A 20,689-nucleotide genomic window follows, 5' to 3' on the forward strand; every position below is an offset into this window, starting at 1 on the left:
AGATGGACACCATGCAGGATCAGACAGGTAATTCCAGCAGAGAGATGGAAATGATAATAAAATTAAAATTCTAGAAATAAAAATAAAAGGGCAATAAAAGGGCCCTCTGATATACTCAACAAAACCGAGGAAGCAATCAGTGATGCTGAAAGCACATGTATGTGTGTCCGTGTTTTACGTGTATCATGACTCTGAGGTAATAAGGTACTGGAAACATTTAGGAACAATGGCTCTTCCTATATGCACATCAGAAGGCAGCAGGGAATGTGGTCTGGCACTCTCAATTTTCAGATATTTTCTGTACAAGATTTATTATTAATATACATATGGCAAATTGAAGCTGATGTCAGAATAGTTATTAAGCAGGGGGTACATGATTCCATTCCAATTATGTTGGGTTTAAATTCACAAATGCCTGGCAAGTGGCATGCACATATCCATACATAAATGACACATCAGAAAACACTCGTGTACATGCAATGCTTTTGTTTAGTTTATGCAATTTATTTATTTAAAAAATTTATTTAATTCATTTGTATGCAGTGTTGAGAACTGAATCCACTGCCTCATACATTAGGCAGATGCTCTACCAGTGAGCTACAACCCCAGCCCTTTTTTTGTTCTTCTTAAGCTTTCTTTGTACTGGTGAATGTCTATGAATCAATATTGTATATTTTACTAGATGTTTTCATATTATATATGAACAAGTTTTGATATAAAATTTCTAAATAAAGCTATTACTTATCTCTGAGAGATAATAAGGTTTGATGTCTTATTGAAACGTTCATATATTCAAAACTCAATTATCACAAATTTTTTACACCACTTTCTTGGTAGATTTCCTCTGTGTGTGTTAAAATACTGGATTTCTACTTCCAATATTTTCCTGTTTGATAAAGAAGAGTTTTGGACAGAAGCTACGGCCATTCAGGATACTGCCAGGTTTCCTAAGGGACTTTTCTGATACACAGAAAACATAAGTTGTTCTTACGTCCACAGAAATCACGTGCTTATGTTTTATTAAGTAAGGATTGGTGAGTTTAGGTCATTACCAAGTATACCAAACCTTGCAGAACTTCAGCAGAGAACAAGTTTACTTTCTTGATATGAAACACCCAACTGAGTATGTGGAGGAGGAACCCCATTCACATGGTCCTTCCTTGACCCTGGTTCCTACCATCAGGTATGCCTTCATCCTAGTGTGTGAACTTTTCCCTAGAAGTAATATCTACCCCACTCTGGTGGGAAACCAGAGGAATTACAGAAAATTTGAGAGATGTATTTAATGAGACTCGTCTGTCCCTGAACCCTACATACTATTAGCTAGAAGTTAACAATATGACCTCCTTTGGTGAGAGTGGTTGAGAAATTATGTCTAGATGGAGCATGGGACAGAAGAGGACATGGCTACTGGTCAACACATTTAGTAATTAGATGAGGGAGACTATCTTTGTATAAGTCAAACTGGGGGTTGACTATGGCAGGATTGCCCACACCCGTCACCTGCATTCCTTGTCTTGATATGTGGTTAGGTCTCTTTCTTTTAAATATTCTGGGCTAAACTGAGAAAGATAACCTTTGGCTAAAGGTTATCACACATTTATTACTTTCTAGTTTTCTTTCTGTGATTTCTCTGATGATGAATTAATTTTGATTGCCTACGTAAAAACTTCATGTTTTTATTAGTTTCTTGAAGCTTTTTCTACAACATGCGTTTTTTGAGGATTGAATTCACAGAATATTTCCTATAGTCATTATCTTCCTAGCGTTTCTCTGCTGGGTAGGTTCTGTGATATCAATGAGACAGCACTCTGGGTGAGAGACTGCCCATGTTTCCCATATTCTTTACATTCATACATTTAATCCTGCATGGGCTTTCTGATGTTCTCTGAGGCTTGATTTCTGGCTGAAAGTTTTCCCACATTTATCACATTTGTAAGGTTTCTCTCCTGTGTGAGTTCTCTGATGTACTCTGAGATTTGATTTCTGACTGAACGCTTCCCCACACTGAGTACAGGTGTAGGGCTTCTCCCCGGTGTGAGTTCGCTGGTGCTTTCTCAGGACTGACTTCTCACTGAAAGCTTTTCCACATTCATTACAGTCATAGGGCTTCTCCCCGGTGTGAGTTCTCTGGTGTCCTCGGAGATTTGATTTCTGCCTGAATGTTTTCCCACATTCATCACATTTATAGGGTTTCTCCCCAGTATGAGTTCTGTGATGTACTCTGAGGTTTGACTTCTGACTGAACGCTTCCCCGCAGTGACTGCAGGTATAGGGTTTCTCCCCTGTGTGAATTCTGTTGTGCCCTCTAAGCTGTGATTTCTGTCCAAAAGCTTTTCCGCACTGATTACATTTGTAGGGCTTCTCCCCTGTGTGTGTTCGGTGGTGCTTCCTTAGGCCTGACTTCAGTTTGAAAGCTTTCCCACACTCATCACATTTATATGGTCTCTCCCCTGTATGAGTTCTCCGGTGATTCCTAAGGCCTGACATGTGGCTGAAAGATTTGCCACATTCACTGCATTCAAAGGGTTTCTCTCCCGTGTGCGTTCTCTGGTGTACTATGAGGATTGACTTATAGTTGAAAGACTTCCCACATTCATGACATTCGAAGGGTTTCTCCCCTGTGTGGGTTCTCTGGTGGATTCTGAGGCCTGACTTTGCACTGAAGGACTTCTCACATCCGTCACATTTGTACGGCTTCTCTCCTGTGTGAGTTCTCTGATGTTTCCTTAGGCGTGCCTTCTCACTGAAAGCTTTCCCACAGTCAGGACATTCATAAGGTTTCTCCCCGCTCTGACTTTTCTGAGGCCGAATCAGGCATAAATTCGTAGAGCAGGATTTCCCACATGCATCACACTCACAGGGTTTCACCCTTATGTGGGTTCTTGGATGCTCATTAAAAGTTGATTGGCAGCTTAACGTTTCTGCACACGTGTTAAGGTCAGCAGGTTTATCTGTTGTGTGAGTTCTCTGATGTACCTGTGGGGGTGAATTATGGCTGAAATTTTTTTCATATTCAAAGTGCTTCACCTCAAAGTGAATTCTCTGCTGTCCTCTAATGTGGGATTTGTGGCCAAAGGGTTTTCCTCCTGTGTCGGTTCTTTGGGTGGTCCTACTGAAACTATTCCTGCTTTCATTAAGCTCATTGTGACTCTTGTCCTTTGGATAAATGCTCTGGGAGATGAAAAAGGTGGATCTGTCATCTTGGTTTTCTCCAAATGCACTGAATTTATACGATTTCACCTTTTGGCGGACCACAGGAGAAGTAATGAGGGCGGCCTTTTCAAGTAAAGTTTTACCACGTTCTTTATATTGAAAATCCTGCCCCAAATTCTGAATTGTCTGAGGCTGAATAACTTCCTCCTTATGATGAAGAGCTCTCACTTTCTTACTGCAAACAAAAGACTCCTCTCCAAGATTAGTTGTGTGACCCTTAATACTGAGGAGCCACCTCTCATACAAGTTAGGCTCACAAGTCTTTCCTCTTGAATACTGACAGCGTGAGGCCAAAAGGCTGAGGCTTGGGTAAGTAGGCCCAGAAGCAATACACCGATAAGGCATCATTCTTGCAGGGAAAATATTTATTTCCAGGTTACATGGTTTCTCTGGAATTTCTTGCTCTGTAGTCAATGATCTGTTGGTGAACAAAACTTGCCACAAACATTTGCCTTGATTTTCTGGGCTCTTTTCTGAGACTTTATCAGGTTGTGAGTCTTCTAAAAATGAGAAAAATAAAAATACTTTATAAATAGTTAAAGTATTTTTGTACTTAACACAGCTGTTATGAATGGGACACATATACATAAGCTCTATTACTTATCTGATTCTGTGGTTTCTGGCTTAGCTTCCCAACAATTTGAGATATATACTCTTTATGCACCTTTTTTTCCCCTTCAAAAAAGCTTTTTTTTGTAGTAAAAGGGAGGAAAACAAAAATGAACACACACATGCATTTGGCATCTTAAAATATAATTTTCAAAAGCGAGTAGAGAAAAGGATATAAAAGAAAGGAACAGCTGAGAATGTAGTTTATTTAAGACAGTTGAGATCCTTGGAGAGAAAAATCAGGAAATGTGAAGAATTTGACAAAGGGTATCAGCACTAAGTAGATGACAAGAGTAACAACAAGAAAATCAGTGCACAGCAGGGTTTACATCAGGGAGGAACACCAGATCTAGGTTCTCACTCAGTCAGATTACAAAGGGAGGACAGTCATCAGCCTATTCTGGCTGTAGCTGTTTTTTCCATTCTGTGTCTCAACACCAACATAATTTATAATGGCATCAATTTTCTCATGTGGGAAGAAGTTGTCCCACAGGCCATGCTTTAATTCCCTCCACAAATGGGAAACTGAAATGGGAACTGACAGGAGTTAGTCATTTCCTGACTAGACTGTGTCATTACATCAGAGATGTCTGACAGTCACCCTTTCTAGTCATCAAGTGTTCATTTTCTTTCAACTCGCTCACTCATTTCCCCCAAACCACTCTTGTCCCTCTCCAATCCTTAATTCTGCTGTCTACTTTTTAAACATACTTATTTTGTATTGACTCAGAATCTTAAGGGTTTATTTTTCAACCTGGCCCTGGAAACTTTACATTTCCTTATCATGTATTTCTTGCATTATATTTGATGCAATTGCCCTGCTGCTACACATATGCTATTCAAAAATGTCAGCCTGTGCTAAAAATGTTCAAAGCATTGAATTTATTTTCCTAGGTACCAACAGGTGAAAGATCTAAGAGGGATATGATTCAGGAAAAGAAAGCTTTATACTAGCTGCATCCCATTATGTATTCGAGCTACCATTCCACTAGTCCATGGTACTTTGCTCTCATTTTGACAAGACACCAGTCTTTTTTTGGATATTTTTTAATTGTCAATCAACCTTTATTTTATTTATTTATATGCGATGCTGAGAACCAAACTCAGTGCCTTGCACATGCTACGAAAGCACTGTATCACGGAGCCACCACTCCAAGACAAAAGTGTTTAAATGACACATGGTTCATTTCTACCAATTTCCCTTTTATTCACGTTCTTTCTCTAAATCAACCCAAATTCCTGCCTTACACACATGTAATTTCATTTAGAAAGACATAGTATTGTCTAAATGACGCAATATGAAATTTCTCTTCCAATAGGCTCTGGAGTTAGTCTACAATGTTTATTATATGGTACATGCTAGAGTATGGGAGAGTGAAACACCCTGCTTTACTCCCCTAGATAATCTAGGCGGATAAAAGAACTCACTCAATAACTGTGTTCTCTGGCACAGAGTTTCATTTTGTTTCCACACATCCACAAAGTGAGGCAAGAGTTTGCAGAGAGAGAACAGCATTTCAAGATTAGAGTAGAAATCTGAGCCAAAATTTAACATGAGTAGTAATGCTTCATTCTCCTTTTCATGTATAGTAATTTTTATTATTTTTATTATGAGAAACCACTTTTTGGCTTTACTATTTGTATCATTATAGTTTATAGTTTATTTAGTTTTACTATCTTTTTAAATATTTATCTTTTAGTTTTAGGTGGACACAATATCTTTATTTTATGTTTACGTGTGCTGAGGATTGAACCCAGTGTCTCGTGCATTCTAGGCAAGAGGTCTACCACTGGGCCACATCCCAGCCCCTCGTATACTTTTATCTTTATTATGTCTTTTGCTTTACTGAATTTTCTTTGAAAACATTCTTGCTTTTTAACATAAGTACATAAACAAAAATTTTTCTTTTAAGCAGTATTTTGCATGTTGTCTAAGATGCATGTTTTTCATTTTTTAAAATCTTCTGGGGCTGGGGATGTGGCTCAAGTGGTAGCGCGCCCGTCTGGCATGTGTGCGGCCCGGGTTCGATCCTCAGCACCACATACAAACAAAGATGTTGTGTCTGCCAAAAACTAAGAAATAAAATATTAAAAAAAAAAATCTTCTGGATATTGAAAAATTTTGATTTACTCTAATCAAATATGCTTTTAGAGATACAAAGATACATGCTCGTTTTTTAAATTTCAAGACAGACTTTTTTATTATATTGTATTCAAATTTTAGTTTCATGGAACAATAATATCTCTACTTTCTGGCACTTACTGACATTTCCCTAAAATACTTTTACATTTTGTCAGTGTTCCAAGGTGATTTTAAGAGGTTTATTCTTTGTTTTCAGAGTAGAGATTTGAAAAACATGTCAATTTAATTTTAATGAAACATGTTGACTTATAAATTCTGGAGCAAGGGGTCAGTGAACTTTTTCAGTGAGAGGGAGGAGAGTGGATGATCTGGCTGGGCTTGTCACGTGGCCTCTGTTGCAGTGACTCCGCTCTGCCTTGTAGCATGAAGCCGTGAACAGACATGGCTGTGTTCTAATCACTCTTTCTTCACCAAAACAGGCAGCAGGCAGGGTTTGTCCTGAGGGGTGCAGTGTGCTGAGCAGTATTCTAGAGACTCAACTGGTATCACTGGCTGTGCTACTGAAATCCGAAGGAATATTAAGATCTACTGTATCGTACAACCGGAGAAATGAAAAGTTGGGTTCCAAAAAAGGAGATCTACTGTATTTAATATGGTCATGGTTCTTCTTACAATTCTTAAAGTTTTTTTAAAAAATAAAACTTGAGATCAATTTATTTGGTGGATAAATATTCAAAACTCATACATTCTTTTAAAATTGTCTCTAGCATTATTAAAATGTTCCTTTCCTCAACTGTTCCTTGATCTGAACATTTAGTTTGAGTGAGATGAACTTTGAATTCTTCTTATGCTTACTGGTTTAACAACCCATAACTGTAGTCTGAATTCTATCTTTAAGCCAACAGGGCATCATTTCCTTTTAAAATGGGAATGTCACCCATTTATACTAGTTGATGCAGCACATGCATCTGTCTTACTCTGTATTATGCTGTCAGTTTGTGTAGCTTTTGTGCAAACAAAAGATGATACAGCAGGCCTGAGACAGGACTGCTTCAAGGTCAGCCCTGAGCTGGTGTCTGGGAACTTAGATTTCGGTATTCCCAAGGTTCCCAGCACTGCTGAGAGGGGCCATCATACCCAGACTGCCTGGGCCTATGCTGAGCACCTGCTCTCCCTCTCACATCTACACAAGGTTCCCAGCACTGCGCGGAGGGCCATCAAACCCAGACTGCCTGGGCCTATGCTCTCCCTCTCACATCTACACTTTGACACGTGATAGATAAAGATGCGTATAAACCATCTACCTAACTTATAGATCGTCGGATCATCCACATGACCTGTAAATCATCTACGACTCATCCTGAACCTGTGCTTTCCATCTAAACACCCAGACTTTTGAACATACTATAGAGGGTACCTATATAAGGAGCTCATATAAAAATCCTGGGCTCCTAGTCCTAATCATTAGGATTCTGAGTAGACAACATGTTACAATTCATAGCCAGGGGAACCCAGTGTGTCCTGTTTCTGTGATTGTGCCTCTTTTCTTGGTACTCTGCCTCCTGCCCTTTTTAAACTGATTTTGCTCTGTATGCTTTCTGTTGATTTTTAGCCACCAAGTATGGCTACATGCTGAGTGGTAAGTGTCCTCCTAGCTACTCAGTGAGCTTTCTGCCAGTATTCAATTACTCACCCGGGGAACTCCAGTTTAGGAATCCTTTTTCTTTCTCTAATGACCACGGATCTTCTCCTTGTTCCAATGTGAAGATCAGTTTTGGTTTGGTAAAGCAGAACCCTGTAAGTAGGAAATAATTTAGAACTTGAGTAGGCTGCGTAGATTCCGCTGCTCCTGAATGTGAAGAAAAGCACTGCGGGAAGCCATCTGTGATAGAGATAGGTCTGGCACTGGAACCTCCTGTGGCTCTCCCACGGAGACGGACCGCCAATACACGTGACCTTCTCTCTGTTCTGCTAGAAAGGTCCCAGGCAGCTACCAGAGAAGGGACTGACCCGTCATCAGGAGCTGAGCAGCCCACCTGCCCCACCTGTATCCTATTTTGGTGAAAATCTTTCCTGCAAAGCCTGTGAAGTCTCCCGATATAAACAGAGCAGGCACAGGCTCCTTTGTTAGAAGCCGGACCCGTCTATTCAGCTGGCCCCTCCTGACCCTGCCTTTGAAACTACTTTCTGTGTTCTGTGGTTATTTCACCATCCTGTTTTTCTTAGCTCCAGCCCATTCCACTGGAGGGGACTCCATTTCCACCGCTGCCCAGGGCGCTGGCAGTAAAGCACAGCTTAAAAAATGACACATTCAAGGTGTTTGCTGTACTTTTGGAGGGAAAGTGACAATATAATTTTTTTTCTTAAACTCAAATAATTTCCTTAAATCTCTGAAGTGCAATCCTAAATAACATTATATACTAAAATGGTAAATGTCTTGGATTTAAACAGGAGATTTCACAAGGACTTCCATTTCTATTTATAGTAAAATAAATTCATTTATCGCTCCATATCAGACATCTAAAAATAAATGTTTATGGAAGGTTACAGGCTTAAGACAAAAGGCAGGAGAACAGAGAAACAAATGAGGTGAGCCCTATAAGAACAACAGATTATCATCTCATATTTGGCAGTAGAATTATCTCACATTTCCTAGACTTTAAGTGACTTGCCTTGCTTTTCATAACACTGTTTCAAGGACACTGTCCTTCAATTTGAGATTGTCTGATGTTTTTCTCATAACTAAACTGTTATTGTGTATATGTGGGAAAAAAGCCACAGATTAAATGTCTGTCATTTTTATCACATTTCATTAACGGTACATGCTACCAACACTAATGGCTGGTGAGGTTATCCTTGTTCATCTGGCTGAGGAACCGTACGCCAGATTTCCAGTGGAAATTTGCTCCTTTCCCCTGTGCATACTGTACTCTCCAGAAGGAAGTCACTGGGCACAGCCCACTAAAGTAGAGCAGAGTTATGCTCTCCCCCTGAAGGGGCAGTAACTACATCAATTAGTAGGATAACTCTGTTTAGGAGATTTTTCAACTTTTCCCAATTATTTACTTATATTCAATGACTTAACTTAGTATTCAGTATGGGTATTTTATACTTTGGGTTATAAATCAATAGTTTATTATTGCTCAAATTGCTGTAGTTTGGGCTACTGAGAATTTAGTACCCCAAACTGAATTCCTCCTCTGTTCTCTGTCATATGCACATATCTTGGTTCTTGAGCGTTTCCTTACTTTTTGGGTCTACAAGATGCTCCATGCTCATCTCACATTCCGTGTCTTGGTCCTAGAATCAGCCATTTCCCCAGGAATCCTGGCTCCTTTTACTGGCGATTGGTACTAGAAACTACTTGTGGTCTAGAAAACAGATTTTCTGTTTTCATGATTCAGTTTTGGTGCATGCTGTGTTTCTAGGAATGTGTTCCTCCATCCGGCTGATACAATCTGTTGGGATACAGCTGTTCATAGTACTCTCTTATGGTCACTCTATTTCTGTACAGTTGGTAACACCTCTCACTTTCACTTGTGATATCAGTAATTTGAGTGCTCTTTCTCAATCTACTCTGTCAATTTTTCGTATCTTCTTGAGTAAACAAAACAACTATTTGTTTATTGATTTTCTCTATAGTTTTCCTAGCCTTTATTTCTTTTCTAATCACTATTATTTCCTTCCTTTTACTAATTTAGATTTAATTGGATCTTCTTTTTCTAGTATTTTCAGATATAAAAGGTAGGTCACTGATTTGTCTTTTTTTTTTGAGGGGGGCGGTTACCAGGGATTGAACTCAGGAGCACTCAACCACTAAGCCACATCCCCAGCCCTATTTTGTATTTTATTTAGAGACAGGGTCTCACTGAGTTGATTAGCACCTTGCTTTTGCTGAGGCTGGCTTTGAACTCACAATCCTCCTGTTTCTGCGTCCTGAGCCACTGGGATTATAGGTGTGCGTCACCATGCCTGGCAAGATTGACCTTTTTTAATGCATGTATTTCGGGCCATAAATTCTGATCTTAGAATTACTTTCACTGCACCATCAAAGTTTTGGTTTATGATATATTTTTCTCCTAGGTTTTTCCTTCCTCTTTTAAAATCATGTTCTTGTTCTCAAGAACTTCTTTTCTGTGCCCAAATCAGTAAAGTTATACTCTGAAGGGACATTGTCCTTTCAAACAGGTCATCCTAAGTAGCTAACTGTGCGCTGCATTGGGGTCTCTGAGCAAAATTCTGTGACTTGAACTAAATAGTTTAAAATGTGGATTTTTTTGGAAAACTAATATTTAATATTGCTTTTCCTGAAAGGAAAAACTGCCTACTTTGCTATTTAAAAACTCTCAAAAACTATTTTCTACTGCCGCTTATTTCATGTGTACCCACAATGAAAATGTTTAAATTAACTATGTTGTACAAACAGAATTTTTCAAAAAAAAATTTTTATTTATTTTAATATTTTTATTTTTTAGTTTTCAGTGGACACAACATCTTTGCTTGTATGTGGTGCTGAGGATCAAACCTGGGCCACATGCATGCCAGGCGAGCGCACTACCGCTTGAGCCACATCCCCAGCCCCGTAAAAAAAAAAAAATTAAATATTTATTTCTTTTAGTTCTACACAATGCCTTTATTTTTATTTATTTTTATGTGGTGCTGAGGATTGAACCCAGGGCCTCGCACGCACCAGGCAAGCGCTCTACCGCTGAGCCACAACCCCAGTCCCAAACAGAACTTTTAAAAAATTAGCCAGGTACGGTGGCACATGCCTGTAATCCCAGCGGCTCAGAATGCTGCTGTGGGAGGATCATGAGTTCAAAGCCAGCCTCAGCAAAAAGGAGGCACTAAGCAATTCAGTGAGACCCTGTCTCTAAAGAAAATACAAAATAGGGCTGGGGGTGTGGCTCAGTGGTTGAGTGCCCCTGGATTCAATCACCAGTACCTGCCCCCTCTAAAAAAAATTAGTTATGGCTTTTTGGCTCATGGTTTCAGCACATGGTCAGCTGGCTTCAGACCATGGACCTGTGGTGAGGCCCAGCACCATGGTGGAGAAGGCAGGGGCAGCAGAGCATCTCACCTCATGGCAACCAGGAAGCAGAACTAGCATTTATACAAATCCATCTGATCTTGTCTCATGCTGCACCATTTAAATGTCTTGAAAATTTGGTGTTTGCAATAGATGCTTTAATCTATGACTCCCCTTGTAATAACAATATAACTATATTGCTTCACATATGGTGTAAGCATCTTTATGACTGTGTTCCCTGTAGCCATCCTATCCCATGGAACTGCTGCGACTCACTTCAGTTATCAGTATACCCTAATCACCCAGCCACTGTAACGGCTGTTCGTATTTTCATTTGTATCCTGGGCACTTTAGGCATTATGTTAGGAGGCTCTGGGTTTTGTTTATCTTTTGCTTCAGGAAGTGTCTGGATCATTTCTAGTACCATGGCAGCTGGAGAGGCAGATACTTCTTCTTATTTCAGGGTGAGGTCTGGAGTCCAGGTTCTCCATCTGTCTTTACTGACATGTGAGAGTGCTATGGTTTGAATATTGGCCCCCTCCAAAATTCACTGAAATTTAATTCCCACTGTGATAAATTTAATTGTGAGACCTGTAAGAAGGGATCAGACCCTGAGTGGACTAACACCATGATATAAGAGTGAGTTCAGCTTCTTTCTCCCTCTTGCCCTCTTTGTGCTTCCACCTTATGCCCTGTGATGACACAGTTAGGAAACCCTTGCCAGAGGCTGGCACCATGATGCTGGATCCAGGAGTACAGAACTCTGAGCAGGTTCTGTTTGTTCTGAATTACCTACTCTGTGGTATTCTACTACAGCAGAACAAAACAGAAACGTAAGAGCAAAACTGGTGCCGGAGGAAAGAGGTGCTTCTGTAACAAATATGTGACAGTGTGCAGGTGGCTTTGGAACAGGTGATGGGTAGAGGCTGGAACGGTTTTGAAGTGCATGCTGGGAAAAGCCTGTATAGTCGTGAATGAAGCACGGGGGAAATTCTGGCGAGGGCTCAGAACAGAGAGTTATAGGGAGCCTGATTTTTTTTTTTTTTTTTTGGTACCAGGGACACTCAACCACTGAGCCACATGCCCAGCCCTTTTTTAAAAAGACTTTTTTTTTATTAGCGATAGGGTCTCACTAGTTTGTTGAGGGTGGATTGGAACTTGCCATCCTCCTGCTTTAGCCTTCAGAGCTGCTGGAATCCCAAGGGTGTGCGATCACGCCCAGGAGCCTGAGACTTCTTAGAGATGACCTAAGTGGTCACGTATGTTGAGGAAAATAAGGTGATAAAGGTAATTCTGATGAGGTCTAAGATGGAAATGAAACTGAAGGTATTAGAAATGGGAGAAAAGGCCAATCTTATTATAAAGTGGCAAGAACTTGGCTGAATTGTGTCCATGCTGAGTGGTTTCACTTTATTTAAGAGCAATAAATCAGGCTATCTGGTTCTTACTGTTACACAGTCTTTATATATATATATATATATATATATATATATATATATATATATATATATTTTTTTTTTTTTTCTGTGTTTATTCAGCTTGTCAATGAATATTTGGACTGTTGGTATCCTATCACTCTGACAGACAATGCTCACCAAAAATCCCTGTGTGTATAACACTTTGTGTTTGTGTAGGTATTCCTAGAGATGCAGTGGTTGGGAAAAAGGTAATGCATATATAATTGTTTTTTTAGTTGCAAAAATTACATTCCTTAAGGGAAGATTTGATTATGTTACTATTTTATCTAAAACCATCAATGGCTACTTACTATAAAGAGATAACGAATCACTCTCAGCTGGATTCTACCAGACCTTTAAAGGAAAACAAGTGCCAATACTCCTCAAATTATTCCATGAAACATAAAGGAACACTTCCAAATTCATTCTATGAAGCCAGTATCATACCAAAACCAGATAAGGATACATCAAGGAAAGAAAATTGTAGACCAATATCCCTGATGAACTTAGACACAAAATACTTAATAAAATATTAGCAAATCATGTTCAACTACATAGTAAGAAGATTGTACATCAAAACCAGGTTGGTTTTATTCTAGAAATGCAAGAATGGTTTAACACATGCAAATAAATAAATGTAATTTATCACACAAACAGAATTAGTCATCTCAATAGATACAGAGGAGACCTTTGACAAAATTCAGCACCCATCCACTATAAAAACACTGAAAAAATTAGACGAAGAAGGAACCTATCTCAACATCATAAAGGTTATACATGAAAAACCCAACATCAATCTCATAGAAATGGGGAAAAACTGAAAGCATTTCCATTAAAGTCTGGAATTAAGACAAGGATATCTACTCTCACCACTCCTATTTAATACAGTCAGACTAATTAGGCTAGAAAAGGGAAATAAAAAGGATAAAAATGGAAAAAAAGTAGTAAAATCATCAGTGCAGACAACGTGATCCTATAATTAGAAGATCCAAAAGTCCCAACAAAAGACTGCTATACCTAATGAACAAATGTGGCAAAGTAGCGGGTTACAAAATCAACATACAAAAATCAGTAGCTTTCCTCTATACCATCAATCAGTCTGCTGAGAAAGAAATCAGGAAAATAATTCTATTCATAATAGCCTAAAAAAACCCTCTAGAAATAATATATAAAATATGGAAGAAAGAAACTGAAGACAGCCTCAAAAGATGGAAAGACCTTCCATGTTCATGGATATGCAGAATTAATATTATTAAAATGGCCATACCACCAAAAGCAATATGCAAATTCAATGTAATTCCCATCAAAATACCAATGACATTCTTCACAGAACTGGAAAAAATAGTCCTAAAATTCATGTGGAAGACTAAAAGACCCAGAATAGCCAAAGCAATGCTAAGCCAAAAAAGCAATGCTGGAGGCATCACAATACCTGACCTCAAATTTTACTAAAAGCTAGGTAACAAATCTGCCTAGGACTGGCGTAAGGCGACACACATAGAACAATGACACAGTAAAGACAGAGAGACAAACACATACATCTACAGTCATCTGGTCCCTGACAAAGGTGCCAAGAACACATTGGAGAAAAGACAGCGTTTTTAACATATCTCACTGAGAAAACTGGTTATCCATATGTAAAAGAATGAAATTAGAACATCCTCTCCTACCTTCACAACAATCAACCCAAAATGATCAAAGACCTGGGATTCAGACCAGACACTATGCAACTCCTAAAAAATAAATGTAGGGTCAACACCCCAACACCCCATATAGGCACAGGCAATGGTTTTCCCAATAGGCCCCTATTTATGTCATTTGCAGGAAAATGAATAGAACCAGAGAGCATCATGTTAAGCAAAATAAGCCAAACTCAAAAGTTCAAGGGTTGGATGGTTCAAGGGGGTAGGCAGGATATCATGAAAACCAAGGGAGATGAGAAAAGGGACCAGAGGTTGGGAGGTGAGGAGGGAAAGGGGAAGTGCTTTGGAATGATATTGATCAAAATATATCGTTATGTTATGTGCATGTACGAATGTTTAACAACAAATCTCATCATCGTACAACTATAATTTACCAATAAAAACATGCAAAAAGAAGATCTCCCACAAAAAAGAGAAACACATCCCAACAGATGTGCAAAAATAAGACTCATGAAAACACAAGGAAGCAGGCTAACAAGAACGCTTCCAAAATTTACAACCCCTGATAATAAGTGAATCTCCAGATACTGATTTGGAGGAAGATATGGAGGAAGCTCCAGACAGACAATGAATATAAAAAGTTCATTGTGAAAATCATCGAAGCAGACCTAAGGAGTTATCAAGAGAGAAAACAGAATTTGAAAGGGCCTTTCAGTAAAGAGAGATTCAGAAAAAGAACCAAACAAAATTTCTGGATATAAAAGACAACAAATCAAATAAATTCAGTGGAAAGTCAAACCAATAGATTAGGCCACAGAGCAGGCAGAATTTCAGGACTCGAATACAAAATACATGAACTTGAACACTCAGTCAGCAATAAAGAAAAATAAAATATCAAAATAGGACAACATTAAAAGACAAACCTAAGAATCATTAGAAGTGAAAAGATAAAGGCTAATAAGCTTTTCAGTGAAATAACAGAAACATTTCCAAACCTTGGGGATGAGACTGACATCTATATAAAGGAGGCACAGAACCACAGATAAACAAGATGCAAAAAGAGCCCCTCCATGACACATTATAATTAAAATGCCTAACACAGAGAACAAGAACAATTTTAAAGGTTTAAGGAGAAAAAACATCAGATCATAGTCAGAGGTAAACCACTAAGAGTAACCTCTGATTTCTTGCCACAAACTCTAAAATCCATAAGGGATTAGAATGAGGTATTCTAAACCTTGAAAGAAAATAACTGCCAACCAAGATTGCTTTATCCAGCACAGCTATTCTTCTGAATTACAGAAAAAATAAAATAAAAAACATTCCAAGATAAGTATAAACTAAAATATTCATGACTACTAAGCCAATATTACAGAAAATACTTAAAAAGAAATACTACACACAGAAGAACTTAAATTCTAGAGCTCCTTAAAAATGAATCTCATTAGAAGGGTAAACAAATAAGGATTAGAACTGAATTAATCATTAGCAATTATACCAAAACGGCAGAAAATAATCAACATCTCTTTATAACAGCATTCAATGTAAATGGTCTCAAATCTCCAATTTAAAAGACATGACTGGGCAGATTTGTTTAAAAACAAAGGACTCACTAGTGTTATTTGCGAGAGACCCATGAGTCAGGCTAAGACACCCACAGGCTAAAAAGTAAAAGAATGGAAATGATATTCGGTGCAAATGGAGCCTAAAAGCAAGCAGGACTAGCTATTATCATACATAACAACCAAAAGGTCTGTTCAAGAAAGAAGGTCAGTTCACTGATGTAACAACAGTGAATTTTTAAGCCCCTAGATACTGGGACATCTAATTACATAAAACAAAGACTCAGACAAACTCCAATATACCAACACTGAGTGATTTCAACACATCTTTCTCATTAATAAATAGGTCATCTAAACATAAGTTCAGTAAATAATCTTCAGACATAAAAAATATTATAAATACAATGAACCTAATAGATATCTATAGAATATTTCTTTCAACAACAGCCAATTCACTTTTTTTCCAGCTGCTCATAAACCATATTTTAGGCTACAAATCAAGTCTTGGCAAAATACTAAAATTTTTTTTTCTTTTTTTTTATTGGTTGTTCAAAACATTACATAGCTCTTGACATCTCATATTTCATACTTTAGATTCAAGTGGGTTATGAACTCCCATTATTACCCCGTATACAGATTGCAGAATCACATCGGTTACACATCCACATTTTTACATAATGCCATATTAGTAACTGTTGTATTCTGCTACCTTTCCTATCCTCTACTATCCCCCCTCCCTTCCCCTCCCATCTTCTCTCTCTACCCCATCTGCTGTAATTTAATTCTCTCCCTTGTTTTTTTTCCCCTTTCCCCTCACAACCTCTTATATGTAATTTTGTATAACAATGAGGGTCTCCTTCCATTTCCATGCAGTTCCCCTTTTCTCTCCCTTTCCCTCCAACCTCATGTCTCTATTTAATGTTAATCTTTTCCTCTTGCTCTTCCTCCCTGCTCTGTTCTTAGTTGCTCTCATTATATCAAAGAAGACATTTGGCATTTGTTTTTTAGGGATTGGCTAGCTTCACTTAGCATAATCTGCTCTAATGCCATCTATTTCCCTGCAAATTCCATGATTTCGTCATTTTTTTAGTGCTGCGTAATACTCCATTGTGTATAAATGCCACATTTTTTTTTATCCATTCATCTATTGAAGGGCATCTGGGTTGGTTCCACAGTCTAGCTATTGTGAATTGTGCTGCTATGAACATCGATGTGGCAGTATCCCTGTAGTACGCTCTTTTAAGGTCTTCAGGGAATAGTCCAAGAAGGGCAGTAGCTGGGTCAAATGGTGGTTCCATTCCCAGCTTTCCCAGGAATCTCCATACTGCTTTCCAAATTGGCCGCACCAATTTGCAGTCCCACCAGCAATGTACAAGAGTACCCCTTTCCCCACATCCTCGCCAGCACTTGTTGTTGTTTGACTTCATAATGGCTGCTAATCTTACTGGAGTGAGATGGTATCTTAGGGTGGTTTTGATTTGCACAAAATACTAAAAATTGATCTCTTCATCTTATAAAATCATAATGACATAAATTATAAATCAACAGCAAAAAAACTACAGAAAATACATAAAGATACAGAAAGTGAACAATACATTTTCAAATGATAAATGGATCACAGAAGAAATGACTGGTGACATTAGGAAACTCTTAGTCAAACATGAAAGGATGATACATACTGAAATCTCTGACTCACTATGAAGGCAGTTCTAATAGGAAATTTTATAGCACTGAGTGCCTACATTAAAAAAAAGTCAGAAAGATCACAAGCAATCTAAAGATATACTTCAATGCTCTAGGAAAACAAGAACAAAATAATTCCAAATCCAAAAGAAAGAGAATAATGAAGATCAGAGCAAAAATTAATGAAAGAATACTATTGTAAATTGTCTGGGAAATCTTAATTGCAATAAACTGAAAAATCTAGAAGAAATGGACAAATTTCTAGACAAATATGACTTCCAAAAATATACCAGTAGGATATTAAAAATCCGAACAGATTAGTAACAAGCAATGAGATTGGAGCAGTAGTAAAAAGCCTGCCATCAAAGAAAAGTCCAGGATCAAATGGATTCTTTTTATTTTTTGGCTGCAGATGGACATATTGACTTTATTTTATTTACTTATTTATATACCATGCTGAGGAGTGAACCCAGGGCCTCACACATGCTAGGCAAGTGCTCTACCACTGAGCCCCAGCCCCTGCCTCCAGATGGATTCTTAGCTGGATCCCACCCGAGCTTCGATGAAGAACCAATGCCACTGCTCCTCAAAGGTTTCATGAGAGAAAGACGGGGTGAGGGCGACTCCCAGATTCATTCCATGAAGCCAGAATCACCCTGACAAAACCAGATAAGGACACGCCAAGGAGAGAAAACTGCGCAGTAATATCCCTCATGAAGGCTGGTGCAAAAATTCTGAATAAAATATTAGTAACCCAGATTCAAAAACACCACTAAGAAAATTTTACAACATGATCAAGTTGATTTCACTCCAGAGATTCAAGGACAGTTCAATATACACAATCTACCACGCAATGCACTGCATAAGTAAAATTTGGATGCAAATCACATGATCACCTCAATAGATGCAAAATTTAGCACCCAATCATGATAAAAAATGAAAGAAACCAGGGATAGAAGGAACTTAACTTGACATTATAAAGGTTACTACTATAAACTCAAAGGCCAAATCATCCTGTTAGAGAACAAATAGAAAGAAATTCCTCCAAAATCAGGAACAAGGTTAGAATGTATTCTCTTACAACTTCTACTCAACACAGTACTTGGAATTTTAAGCAGAGTAATCGGGAAAGATAAAGGAATAAAAGCAATACAAATGGGAAAAGTTGAAGCCAAATTTTCACTGGTTGATGATGATATGATCCTATACTTAGAAGATCCACATAATTCCATCAGAACATTTCTAGAGCTGATAAACAAAGCCAGCAAAGTATCAGGACACAAAATCAATATATAAAAATCAACAGCTGTTCTATACACCACCAATAATGAATCTGCTGGGAAAAAAATCAGGAAAGCAATTCCATTCAAATAGATTAAAAAAAACTAGGAATAAATCTAACAAAGGGGGTATAAGACCTCTATAATGAAAATTATAAACAATGAGGAAAGAAATAAAAAAGACAATAAAGATGGAAAGACCTCCCATATTCATAGATAGGCAGAATTAATAGTTAAAATAGCCATATTACCAAAAATAGTCTACAGATTCAGGTAGAATCAATATTGTTAAAATGGCCATATTACCAAAATAGTCTCCAGATTCAATATAATCACATCAAAATACCAATGCCATTATTCACAAAACTAAACAAAACAATCCTATAATTCATACGGAAGAAAAAAAGACTGAGAATAGTCAAAGCAATTCTGATTAATAAGAACAATACTGGAGCCAGGCACAGTAGTATACATCTGTAATCCCAGCAGCTCGGGAGGCTGAGGCAGGAGGATGGTAAGTTCAAAGGCAGCCTCAGCAAAAAGGAGGCACTAAGCAACTCAATGAGACCCTGTCTCTAAATAAAGTACAAAATAGGGCTGGGGATGTGGTTCAGTGGTCGAGTGCCCCTGAGTTCAATCCCCAGTACCCAAAAACAACAACAAAAGAACAATATTGGAGGCAACACAATACCCTATCTCAGATTACACTACAGAGCTACAGTGTAGTGACCAAAAGATCTGACAAACACAATTTTAGAGGAGGAAAGGTTATTTGGTGTTGACAGTTTTAGAGCTCAGTCTATAGATGGTCAACTCCATTTCCCAAGGCCTGAGGTGAAGCAGGACATCATGACAGAGTGTGGTGGAGGAAAGGATGCAAAGTGAGAGAGCGAGAGCTCCTCTCACCACAGACAAAATATAACCCCTGAGATGCTCCCCCACTGATCCATCTGCTTCAGCCTACCCGACCTGCCTACAGTCGATCCTCATCAGGGAATCAATGCACTGATGAGGTCTGAGCTCTCATAACCCAGTCATTTTACCTCTGGATTTTCTTTAATTGTCTCCCACATGAGCTCTTGGGGGATACCTGACATCTAAACCACGACATAAGAGAACAGTAATAGCTTGGTATGGCATAAAAACAGACATGCAGACTAATGGAATGGGAGGCGCACAGACAGACTCAAAGACACAGGCATCTGATCCTTGTTAGTGGTGATAAAAACAAATGTTGGGAGGAAAGACAGCCTTTTTAACAAATGGTGCTGTGAGAATTGGATACTTATATGTAGAAGAATAAAATTAGATACTGGTCTCTCACCCTGCACAAGAGTCAATTCCAAAAAGTCATAAAAGACCTAGGAATTATATTACTGTGTCAGCCAGATTTTTGTTACTGTGAGTGAGGTAACGGAGAAAAACAACTTAGAGGAAGAAAACTTTACTTTGGGCTCACAGTTTGAGAGGTTCAGTCCCCGGGCGGTCAACTTCATTGCTCTGGTCCTGTGCGGGGCAGAACATCATGGAGGAAGGGTGTGCTGGGTGAAAGCTGTCCGCTCATAGCCGTGAGGAAGCCAAAAGACAGAGAGGAGCCAAGAACAAAATACAATTCCCAAAGGCACGCCTCCAGTGACCTGTTTCCTCCATCCAGACCCACCTGCCTACAGTCACCCCAAACAACAGTGATCCTTTCAAATGATCAGTCCAGCAGATGGGTCAATCCACTGATGAAGTCACAGCTCTCATACTCTGTATGTAAGCTCTGAACATTACCACACTGAATGACCCATGACGCTTTTGCAGGGACAACTCATATTCAAATCATAACAACCACAAATTTGGCAACTCCTAGAGGAAAACACAGGATCTACACTTCAACATATAGGCACAGGCAACAACTTCCTTGACAGGACTCCTAAAGCTCAGGAAAATATCAAGAATGAATAAGGGACAGCATCAAATTAAAAAGCTTCTACATGCAAAGGGAACAATGAAAGAGCACGAATAGAGAGGCTACAGAATGGGAGACAATCTTTGCCAGATACTCTCCTGACAAGGGATTAATATGAAGAAAGAACTCAAGGAACTTAATATCCCAAAACCCAATAACCCAATTAAAACTTG

The 20,689-nt window shown here is 38.6% G+C and overlaps 1 protein-coding gene across 10 annotated transcripts in view; it reads right to left on the reverse strand.

Annotated features, from left to right (window-relative positions):
* Window positions 1–284: 284 nt before the first annotated feature.
* Window positions 285–20,689, reverse strand: part of Znf782 (zinc finger protein 782) — a 28,573-nt gene continuing 8,168 nt past the window's right edge. For all 10 annotated transcript variants that reach the window (XM_076836845.2, XM_076836844.2, XM_076836851.2 and 7 more), the window contains 2 exons: window positions 7,602–7,703; window positions 285–3,716 (listed from right to left, as the gene is read on the reverse strand). In XM_076836845.2, coding sequence (XP_076692960.1) covers window positions 1,852–3,716; window positions 7,602–7,703 — 1,967 coding nt within the window. In that variant the 3' untranslated portion in view covers window positions 285–1,851. The remainder of the gene's footprint in view (window positions 3,717–7,601; window positions 7,704–20,689) is intronic.

Source organism: Callospermophilus lateralis, chromosome 17 (genome assembly GCF_048772815.1).
Source record: "Callospermophilus lateralis isolate mCalLat2 chromosome 17, mCalLat2.hap1, whole genome shotgun sequence".
Taxonomy (NCBI): domain Eukaryota; kingdom Metazoa; phylum Chordata; class Mammalia; order Rodentia; family Sciuridae; genus Callospermophilus; species Callospermophilus lateralis.